Source organism: Bactrocera neohumeralis, unplaced genomic scaffold (assembly GCF_024586455.1).
Source record: "Bactrocera neohumeralis isolate Rockhampton unplaced genomic scaffold, APGP_CSIRO_Bneo_wtdbg2-racon-allhic-juicebox.fasta_v2 ctg1920, whole genome shotgun sequence".
In the NCBI taxonomy this organism is placed as follows: domain Eukaryota; kingdom Metazoa; phylum Arthropoda; class Insecta; order Diptera; family Tephritidae; genus Bactrocera; species Bactrocera neohumeralis.
Window position 1 is genome coordinate 1 of NW_026089893.1, and position 11,523 is coordinate 11,523.

The following is an 11,523-nucleotide window of genomic DNA, read 5'->3' on the forward strand; positions in this document are numbered from 1 at the left end:
TAACGAAGGAAAAGTATTTTTTTGTTTAAGGGCCCAAACCCTAGATTGACATCCTGGTGGTTTCAAAATTTTAGACAAATTTTAAATAATCCCCCCCGAAAAACGATTGCTAATACCTTCGGTTGCTATTGATATTTTCAACGTGTTTTCAACGTAAATTCATCTTTCTTTTCATTTCAAAACACATAATTTCGCGCAGGACAACGTATGCGGGGTCAGCTAGTATTGAAATAAAATAAGAGACTAAACGCAAAATCTGTAAACTAATGAAGGTAAAATCAACAAGATATACAAACTCAAAATTGACAATTCGGTAACCTGCAAATTAATCACGGCAAATCCATAGTTATATATGTACATGTGTATGCAAAAACGATAAGCTCTGAACTATTAAAAAGTGAACTATTAATATTTTTATTCACAAATACTTTTTGATATAAAAAAAAATAAAAATATTTAAAAAAAATTATCGTCGCTAATGTGGAAAACAAAATTTAACATATAATACATGCCACGTTGTAACATAACCTTCATGTCACCACATGGTAGCAAACAGTAAGGTCACCTTTAAAAAGAAGTATATAACAACAATTTTGCGATCGGATGATCAACTCCAACAATCCAATTAGTAACTTCAAATAGCGGTATTTGGCAACTCCAACAATCCAATTAGTAACTTCGAATAGCGGTACTTGACAATGACAACGAATCCAATTAGTTCCAGTGAGAACCAACCGGCAATGGCAACTCACCTAAATAGTTCCAGTGAGAAACGACCAGTATTGCAGCTGTCAGTGAGCGACATTGTGAAAGATTCACACAGAGTCCACGAATTCCGGGAGACGACATATAGCCCTCTCTCTTTTTAAGAGAAGTCGACGCCGTACTGGCAATGCTGTATGCAGATCCAACATCATACGAATATGTATACCGAAGGGTAATCCTAAATAAAATTCAAGGTAAGGCATTACATGAAATTTGTACTGTATCGTCAGATGCCAACTGATCGAAATCAGCAACTAACCAAAACTTTCGGCATTAAGGAGACATACCATCAACTTTACATGCAAGCCTTTGCGCTTAGACATACTAACATTAGAATTTGGTTTGAATTGTTAATAAATATATTATACAAATTAAAACGAAACAAACAAAGACAAGTAAACCAATAGAGTTTAGTCCTCTAAATAATGAAAAAATCATTTTAAGAACATTTTTGAATAATATAGATGCTAATTTGGCTTCGATAATTATAAATAGGAATATAAGTTCCTTATCAGATGCTTATAATTTATTAGAAAGAGAAGGTTTAATTCGTAATCAGAATAAGTGTAATAGTACAAATTTCAATGATGATTACTAGTAACTCATGCAAAACAGCAGACATACTGATCTGGTTACAATTATAACAGGACTAACAAAGAATATAAAATATATCAACAATATTTAAGAAATTATAATAAAAATTTTCGGAAATTCTATCTGATAAAAATAGAAAGTTTTTATTCAAGCCAAATTAATAATAAATTTGTTTGCACCCAATCAATGTAATAGCCCAAATTTTTAGAAGAAGTGAGCTATGAATTCAGATTACGCAAAAGTTGATGAAATTCATAAAAACCAAGTTTCAAATTTTCATGTTACAGCCTCAAGGGAACATTACCCATAATAGAGCTTCACATAGAAAATAATACTGTTTTATGTTTAGTAGATACGGCTCAACTACTTCACTTAAATGAAAAATACTACCCATTACAAAAGAATTCCACTTAAAGTTCCATTAAATTTAAATTTAAATAGTGAAACTAAAATTAATTTTGGAGATTATTATCAATTTACGGCAAGAATTTTTAAAAGATGCCACAATGCTTGGAAGCAACCGCTTTGAGGGAAAAACTTTGATGCAATTCTCCCAGGACGAAATATTTTAAACCACCAAAGGCAATTATTAATATGGACAAAGAAAGTATTACTATAAATAATATCGAAATTAAATTTGTGAAAAATTATCCATATAGTAAAATAAAAGAGTTTCACTATTCGAATACAATCAATATAAATGTGTAACGTGGCTTTTACCACCTTACAATAATTTACGTCAACTTCGCTCCACAGTACATCATGTACCTTCACCATACCACCATACGTACTAAACTTCACCGCATTGACTACGCACCCAACTCACATCCCTACGATGATGAAAGCTGCTAGAGCTTTTCACCACACGTACTAACGCACCATACGCATACAACTTACCTCGCTACGGTGACGAAAGCTGCGCTATGCTGCTATAAAAGCAAGCACTTTACACCAAATGCGATCATTTGCTCCAGCTCGCCGAACCGGACGGTCGCTCAGCACCACGTAAGAAAGCAGCAGTAAGCAGATGGGTAAGTGCAAGCATCACAGAAGTAGATATTTCGCAGGCATTGCGCAGAAAAGGCATCACACTTCGGTGTGATGCCAGTGCTCGCAGTGACCCTGCCGTAGAAGGGTAGTGCATACCGTAGAGGGTTAGAGGGTTCTTCGCAGGCATTGCGCAGAAAAGGCATCACACTTCGGTGTGATGCCAGTGCTCGCAATGACTGCCGTATACCATAGAATGAGGTACTTCGCAAGCATTGCGCAGAAAAGGCATCACGCTTTGGCGATGCCAGTGCTCGCAATGACTCTGCCGTTTTGTTAGGCAGGTATCGGTACGCGAAAAGGCTCGACCGTTACTTTGAGGGGCACAGCTGCGCTGCTTCGAACAGCGTCAGTACCACTGCTTACGTACCGTAGGGCACCGTTACTAAAAACTAACGTGACCAACAGGCGACACGTAACTGGCGGACAGTTAAGAGTTGATAGCTGGAGGTCAACGAAGACGGTTGGCGAATAATAAGATCTCTCCTACACAGAGGAGCCCGTTTTCATCACCGCCGTGCCGACTTCATCAAACGTCAACGCCGGGCACGCTTAGTTTCACCCGTTTTCATCACCGCCGTGCCGACTTCATCAAACGTCAACGCCGGGCACGCTTAGTTTAACCCGTTTTCATCACCGCCGTGCCGACTTCATCAAACGTCAACGCCGGGCACGCTTAGTTTCACCCGTTTTCATCACCGCCGTGCCGACTTCATCACCACCGTGCCGACTTCATCAAACGTCAACGCCGGGCACGCTTAGTTTCACCCGTTTTCATCACCGCCGTGCCGACTTCATCAAGCGTCAACGCCGGGCACGCTTAGTTTCACCCGTTTTCATCACCGCCGTGCCGCCTTCATCAAACGTCAACGCCGGGCACGCTTAGTTTCACCCGTTTTCATCACCGCCGTGCCGACTTCATCACCACCGTGCCGACTTCATCAAACGTCAACGCCGGGCACGCTTAGTTTCGCCCGTTTTCATCACCGCCGTGCCGACTTCATCAAGCGTCACCGCCTGACTCATCAATCCCGTTTATTTCTATCGCGCTGGTCTGGCTATCCGCATAAGGAGGGGGGGGGTGTGGATATAACTTTACGAGGATAAAACTCGTCTCTCTTTTGCTAAGGGTTCGTGGGTCCCAAGGCTGACCCTGGAGCGGCTGAGCATACCTCAGCTATGGACGAAACCCCATTACAAATGATAAAGTTTTACAAAATTTATATAAAAATTTAATTGCAGAAGAAAAAAGCGCTCTAAACAAAATACTCAATAATTATCAAGATTTAATTTACACAGACGGTCAGCAGTTAAGCTACACTAACATTACAAAACACAAAATTAAAACAACTACCGGCAGACCAATTTACACAAAAGCTTATAGATATCCTCAAATACACGAAAACGAAGTGCACAAATTAGAGATATGCTGAAACAAGGCATTATAAAAGAAAGTAACTCTCCTTATAATAGCCCCTTATGGATCGTACCTAAGAAGACAGACATAACTGGCGAGAAGAAATGGAGAATAGTAGTGGATTATCGCAAATTAAATGAAATTACAACGGACGACAAATTTCCAATACCGAACATTGACAATGTACTAGACAAACTTGGACGAGCACAGTACTTCTCAACGATAGATTTAGCAAAAGGATTAATTAACAGTGTTTTGAAAGATTTTATTAACAAATTTTGCGTTGTGTATCTGGACGATATACTTATTTTTTCTACCAGTTTCGACGAACATGTTACAAGTATCAAACAAGTTTTGGCGAAGTTAAGAGAAGCGAAACTATAAATCCAAATCAATAAATGTAAATTTTTCTCAAAAGAAACCCTATACCTAGGTCACATTTTGACACCTGAAGGCGTTAAACCCAATGCAAATAAAATAAAAACTATTTTAGAAATAAAGATTCCGAAATCCGTTAAACAAATAAAATCATTTCTCAGTATGTGCGACTATTATCGCAAATTTATTAAAGATTTCGCAAATGTAGCGTACCCGATGGTAAAGTTTCTTAAGAAAGACGCCAAAATAAATATAAATGATCCAAATTTTATCAATTCGTTTGAAAAACTAAAGCGAATAATTACAGAAATTCCAGTGCTTAAGTATCCGGATTTTAGCAAACGTTTTGAGTTGGCAACCGATGCCAGCTCCTTCGCAATCGGAGCAGTGTTGCAGCAGGACAAACATCCTGTTTGCTTTGCCAGTCGTACTTTAAACGACCATGAGCGTAATTATTCGGTCACAGAAAAAGAGCTTTTGGCTATTGTCTGGGCTGTCGGATATTTTCGTCCATATTTGTATGGCGTTAAATTTAATATTACGTCCGATCACCAACCGTTAAAATGGTTATATACAAAAACGGAAGGAAAAGATGCTAATCCAAGGCTTTACCGATGGTTAGTAAAACTAAGCGACTACAATCTAAATATCGATTACATTAAGGGAGGAGATAACCATGTAGCAGATTTTTTAAGCAGAATCAATTCTGATACTCATGAAATAAACGTAGGTAATAAAAGTTCAAGCTCCTTAAATAATAACGCAAGTGACGATACAATTTCAATGCATCCCCATGCTGATGATAGAAGTTATTACATTGGCATTTTAGACACAGTAGTAAATAGATTTCCTGTTCAAATAATTTTTACAAACATTAAAAGTAAAGAATTTGAAATTATAAATAATAAAAAAAAGATTTACATCACTTTAGAAGATCTTAGTAATAATTTAGAACAAATTTTAGAACGAAACATCTCAGGTTCAAAAATAGGAATTTACACAGATCTCGACGATGAAAAATACATCATTTTACAACAAAAAATTGTAGATATATACAAAAATAAGCCATATTTCAAATTTTTCAGATGTTCTTACAACGCAAAAGATATGGCTTCAGAAAACGAAACATTTAGACAAATTCACATGTACCATAAAAATGAAACGGGTCACACTGGTATTAATGAAAACTACGAAGGATTGAAAAAATGTATATATTATCCAAATTTAAAAACTTTGATACAGAAGTATATTAACAACTGCGATACCTGCAATAGAATAAAATACGATCGCAAACCAGTGAAACCTAAGTTCGCAATGACCGAAACCCCAAAGGATAAGAATCAGATCATACATATGGACATTTACACGAATTCAAAATCTAATTTTTTAACATTTATAGATCGTTTCTCAAAATTTGCTACTGCCTACTACCTTGAGGACAGAAATAACCAAACAATAATTGAGAAACTAAGACAATACCAATCACAGAAAGGACATTTTGAAACATTGATTACAGATAACGAATTTAAAAGCGTAAACATTAGGGATTACCTAAGAACAGAAAATATAAAGTTACATCTAACAAAACCAAATAATCATACTGGAAACGCCGACATCGAGAGGTTGCATAATACACTAACTGAAAAAATTAGGATGTTAAATATAGAAAATAATTTATTAGGCATTAAAGACAAAGTAAGCAAATCCATTGAATACTACAATAATTCATACCATTCCATTACAAAAGAAAAACCAATTAATGTCAGGAATCAGGATACATTAATGAAATAAACTCGTTGACCGTTCTCCAGAAATCTGCCAAATGTGTAAACTCGGATAGCGTTCATGAATGGGAAATGAGAATTATAAAAATCGACTCATTGCAGCATACGTATCGACCATTTTGATAGCGCGTGATTTCATCATTGGGGTCAGGAGCTTGAAGAAGAAAATGTCACTGCCCTTCGTGACATATTTGCAGATGTACTTGATGGACTTCACTGAATTGCAATACTCCACGTTACAATGCGCCCTGAATGTTTTGGAAAGAAGTGGCGAATATGGAACAACCCAAGAGTTGTCGACCAAGAAATAATTTCCTTTCTTTTGACTGTGATTGTTCTACCGCCATCATCAGAAGATCGACGTCGATACAGTGGATAACCATCTTTGCCAGTGATGGTATCAACAGTCAAATTTTGTGGATAACGCTTGGAACACTTGCCGTCGACCATGCACGGTGATTGTGGGTTAATGGCGCCACACGGTCCATTAATCATGTTTGTAATTACGACATCATGCAGGTCTGGATCGGTTTCGGGATCAGGAATCTCGGCAAATATGATGTCATCAATTTGGTCTGGCTGTATTCTTTCGACTAACCAAATGAGAATGTGCGCATGCGGTAAGCCTCTTTTTTGCCATTCAATGGAATACATCCAACATCGAGTATCCCCAAAGACACGATGTCCAACAATATAGTGCATGAGCGACCGGATTTTTTGCCTGAATACACGTGCGGTGATATCGTGCCGATCACTTGATGTTTGGCCAGGAAGCAGCAGTTGAACAATTTCTATCCACTTAGGATTGCACGCGAAGGTGATGAACAGGTCTGGACGGCCGTAATGACGTACATATGTCATTGCATCTTGCGTATATTCATGCATATGACGTGGACTGCGAACGAACGTCGCCGGTAAAGTAGTCAACCGACCAAAATCAGATGCATTTCCTTCGGTGCTAATTGCATCGCGTAAATGAATGTACTGCTCCGTACGTAGTTTGGTTTGATTTAAAGTGATAAAAAGGAGGCGCTCCGCTTCTATTTTGGCATACATATCGACGCAAAATTGCTGAAATAATCGGCGAAATCGAAGCAAATAGTTGTCAACATTTTGGCGAATCATCAAACGATACGCGTAAAAATTCATTCCGGTGACCTTCCTGGTAGTTTCCTCACCTAAAATGATATCAGTGACATTAGTGTCATATTGAAATGAAAATTATTATGATATCTATTCTTACCGGTCGATGGATTTATCATATTGATGTTGATATAATATCCATCGTCTCCTTGCCAAAACATCAGTGGGTATTGCAATGCATCGTATGAACGATGAGTTTCGGATATTCGTTGCAATTGCCCACAGTCCCGACGTGTGAGCACAATATCGCGTGATTCCCGGCTTTCGCCAACAATCACAACTGCAACCTCATCTATTGTTGGAGTTCTTTTGCCATTTAAATTGGCGTTGGCGTTCGTGCGTTCCAGCAGGTCGTTTATCCGCTCTGATCACGACTTTATTGTCATCATTTGGCATGCGATCCAACGCAGTTTTGAATAACCGAACCAATGCATGATGTTCATGAAGCAGCTGCTGCAAATCGCGAAGAATTCCTCTTCTCATTTCGGTATTGATTGTTTGGCGCTGATCAAGTTGATGTTCCACGTTGCCTTTGAAGTAAATTTGAAGGAATTTATGTTGTGCGTCTTCAAGTGGTAGCAATGATCCAATTCGATGGTGAATTTGGGCTTGGATCTGTAGAGTCAACTACGAAATTAGATTCAATATTTTTTGTTCATCAAAAGAAAATGATCGGTTAATTTATTACCTTGAATGTCGGATTGAATCCGCGTTCATGAATAATATCTGCTCCAAATGAAGTCATTTGAAAGCATCCGTTGTATTTCTGAGCGTTCGATAGAAAATGACGTGATTCTGGTGTTTCACCAGTAAGTAAAGAACGCAATGGCTCTGTTGGCAAGGGCAATGGTGGTAATTTAACCTTGCCACTGAGACAGCACAGTCCAGGTGTTTCTCCAGCGAACTTCAATGCACCGCAATGGTTGCACACAACCTCCATTGGGTATGATCACACAACCTCCATTGGGTGAATTTTAACGGAAGGATGCGAGCTGTAATCAATTCTGCAATCGTAATGAAACGCTACTCGATCCAAATCAACACTTGAAGCACTTCTTCTTATGCGTTGATTTAGATTATCACGTTGTTGAGTTGTTTCATTTGCCCGACGATTTCTCATTGTTAACTTAGCCGTTTCATTTTCCGCCTGTCTTTCTTCTTGTGTTTGTGATGTACGAAATCGGGCCATACTAACACGGCGCTGTTCTCGTGCGATTTCTTGTTCATCTGTCGTCAATTGATAGGCAATATTCCGAACTCTATTTGCATTTCGGGTTCGAGGCGAAAGATTAGATCTTTTGGCTCGTGGCTTTCTGAATTACACTGAGAATTGAACACACAAAACATATACTCAAATGTCATAACCTCACAAAATAAACATCTTTCTTGGCAACTTACCGTTTGAAAATAGAATTCCACACCAATATGATCAATCAGAATGAAATGAACAGCGAACTCGAATTGATTTTCAAATTATTCCACCTAAAAATTAATTGAACAACCCGAAATTAACGTTTGGGTTGATTATCGATGAGCACGCAATAACAAAGACCTCACCTCTATGAAATCACTTTTCGCTTACAATTTTCACAATAGCCGTGAACATAAAATTACCAATAAAACACGGCTAATATATCGTTTCAAAACAATGTATTAAATCAAATTGAATTACAATAACTAACGAAAGCCGATAAAAGCTTAAGAAAATGCCGATATTTATGTTACTAAACTCAAGTCACATATGTCATTGCATCTTGCGTGGGTTGCCAACTGTGCATATGCATGCAGCTGTCAAAAGTTGATGCACACAACGCCATCTACTGGCAATACAGCATTTAAAATCATGTTCGTTTTTATTTCCTTTTTAAAATCGTATTTGAAAATTTATTTTCTTCATACATTTTTTTTCGGAAAATTTTCCAGAATTTTCTTAAGTATTCTCCTTGTTTGGGCGGAGACCTGTCCGAATTGGTGGTAATCACCGAAATCGGTCCAGGCGTTCTCCAGTTATAAGCGTAGTAACTAATGTCACTTTCTTTTATATATATATAGATATATGATAATTTCATATATTCCTAGGCGTACAAACACGGAAAGGACAACTCAGGAGCAGCTGCAACATTATATAATGTTTTGCAAGCAGCATCCTGAGTTGCAACGGGGGAACCTAACTCCGCCCAACCCTCAAGGGCTGCAAATACTTTGGTCGGAGTTAGCAGATAATTTAAATGCCTTAAGAGGTCCAACTCGGTCGGCAGCCAAGTGGAGGGAGGTAAGTTCATAAATGCTTGTGTATGTTTCACATTATTAAAATATGTTTCCATAGTCGTTAATGCATTGGAAACATCAGTTGCGATCGCGAGCGCGCAAACTGAAGGCACATGCGCAAGCGACTGGTGGAGGCTCTCCGATAAATGGAATAACTGAGTTCGAGGAGCAAGCGATTACAACTTTTAGGGCAGCAGCGGTGGATGGATTGCCGGGTGTTGCGACTTTGGGTCACCAGGTAATATTTTAATTTAATATTTGTCGAACTATATATTTTATTATTACATGAGGCAATAATTGGTCCGTTTTATACTTACAGGTTTTGCCGCCATTGTATTTAAATTCAGCTGCTCAAGCTCCAGCTTCCTCGCCAACACCAACAGTCACATCGCCTGCTCCAGCTTTTCCTGCTCTGTCTATAAATTTTTCTTCCTCACCATCACCTCATTTTTCTTTCTCACCATCACCTCCAGATTTGTCCTCTTCTTCCTTATCTCCTCCCATCTTACCTTCTCCTATGCCATCACCTACTTTCATCCCTTCTGAAGGTAAATTGACTGCAGCGAAGATGCTTGGAGCAGTGCTTAAAAAAATGGAGGAGCGTGAAAAGCGAGAGGAGGAGGCCATTGCTCTATAAAAGAAAATTGTAGAGCAAAATGTGCAGATGACAGGGGTGGCCATTGCTTTGCAAAAGAAAATTGTAGAGCAAAACGAGCAGATGACGGGGGTGCTGACCCAAATGACACTTGCACTAACCTCGATGTCAGAGGTTATGGCTAAATTGTGTGAACAATTAAACAAATAAAATTATTTAAACATATGTAGATGTCTTTTTATACTTACTTAGAGGAAGTAAAATATACAGAGATTAAAATATACAGAAGCAGTAAGTAATTTACATATATATATATATATACTTATATTTAGGTACATAACTGGAAATATATACATACATATGTATATTATAAAGACATGATGTAACGTTCTCTTACTCTAGCACCCTACCTAAAATTGGGGTTTTCGAAAACAATTTCGGTGTCTTGTGATTCTTCTAAAACTTCTTCGAAGCCAAGGTCTGCAGCCACATCTTGCTTCAGTAAAATGTTGTGAATTGTACACGCGTAAATAATCAAAGACGCTTTTTTAGGGCTGTAATGAAGAATGCGGTGTTTTGAGAGGCACCGGAATCGTGACTTCAAAACACCAAAGGCTCTCTCAATGGTATTACGTGCTTTGGCGTGCAACTTATTGTAACGCACTTCCCTTGCATTTGAAGGTTCAGCGACTGGCGTTAACAGCCATGGCTCCATTGGATATCCTTGGTCACCTAACAACCACGAATCACTTTGCGTGTTATAGGTACTTGGGAGGTGCATACGTGTTGGGGATGTGGTCCAAATACCAGAATAATGGCAAGACCCGGGATATCTCGCGTTGAGAGCGGTGAACAGAAGTCGATGATCACAAACCTGCCAAAAATGCAAATATATACATATGTATTAATAGAAAGATTGGTAAATAGTTTGTATATATAGAACATTACGTACTGCTTCTACATTAAGGCTGTAAAATCCTTTCCGGTTCATAAAAATTGAGAGAGGAGTAGTGGCGTCTGTGCTTGAGGGTGAAACAATCCCAATATGGGTACAATCGATTGCGCCGATTGTGCCCTTGATCCCAAATTTCGTGTAAAATCTTTAAGAAAAAATTTATTTATTTATTTACATACATTTATTTTTATTTATTTATCTTACCCCTTCTTTGTATCTGAAACATCCTGCGCGCTTGAAGGGAAATAAATTCCCTTAACATCCACACTTAATTTCGAAATAAAGAGCAGAGCTCTAGACACAGAGGACTGGCTCACAGAGAGCATATAACTATTACCAACACATTTTTGGTATGAGCCATGCCCGTAAAAATACAAACACGCCAGGAAACGCAGATTAAAAGAATAACGATTAGAAGAATAACGAGAGTATGAATAATGAGTAAGTTTCTTTCATACGACCCGGTATTGTGCTCATTCTCTCATCAGTCAATAATTCAATCACGTCAAAGTGAAATGATTCAAAGCACCAAGAAACACCAATAGTATTTTTGAATGACTTAAGTGACTTGATTATT

At 38.2% G+C, this 11,523-nt stretch overlaps 2 protein-coding genes and 2 long non-coding RNA genes across 6 annotated transcripts; 2 read left to right on the plus strand and 2 right to left on the minus strand.

The window, feature by feature from the left end:
* The first annotated feature begins 2,426 nt into the window (after positions 1–2,426).
* Positions 2,427–3,289, plus strand: LOC126766622 (uncharacterized). 3 transcript variants are annotated; one of them, XR_007668921.1, is made up of 2 exons: positions 2,427–3,085; positions 3,169–3,289. It is a non-coding gene; the product is annotated as an uncharacterized LOC126766622 (long non-coding RNA). The 3 variants fall into 3 exon arrangements; XR_007668922.1 differs by having other exon boundaries at positions 2,427–3,023; positions 3,087–3,289; XR_007668920.1 differs by having other exon boundaries at positions 2,427–3,023.
* Positions 3,290–5,796: 2,507 nt separating this feature from the next.
* On the minus strand, positions 5,797–7,413 carry LOC126766626 (uncharacterized). The gene is made up of 3 exons (XM_050484374.1): positions 7,229–7,413; positions 6,327–7,163; positions 5,797–5,840 (listed from the first exon to the last, which is right to left on the minus strand). Exons 1-3 carry the CDS (start codon positions 7,287–7,289, stop codon positions 5,797–5,799), a joined length of 942 nt encoding a protein of 313 aa, XP_050340331.1. The 5' UTR covers positions 7,290–7,413.
* A 676-nt stretch (positions 7,414–8,089) lies between these two features.
* On the minus strand, positions 8,090–9,055 carry LOC126766623 (uncharacterized). Its single transcript, XR_007668923.1, has 3 exons — positions 8,686–9,055; positions 8,527–8,610; positions 8,090–8,451 (listed from the first exon to the last, which is right to left on the minus strand). It is a non-coding gene; the product is annotated as an uncharacterized LOC126766623 (long non-coding RNA).
* Positions 9,056–9,212: 157 nt separating this feature from the next.
* LOC126766625 (uncharacterized) lies at positions 9,213–10,140 on the plus strand. Its single transcript, XM_050484372.1, has 3 exons — positions 9,213–9,400; positions 9,455–9,634; positions 9,716–10,140. Exons 1-3 carry the CDS (start codon positions 9,257–9,259, stop codon positions 10,031–10,033), a joined length of 642 nt encoding a protein of 213 aa, XP_050340329.1. The 5' UTR covers positions 9,213–9,256; the 3' UTR covers positions 10,034–10,140.
* The last annotated feature ends 1,383 nt before the right edge of the window (positions 10,141–11,523 follow it).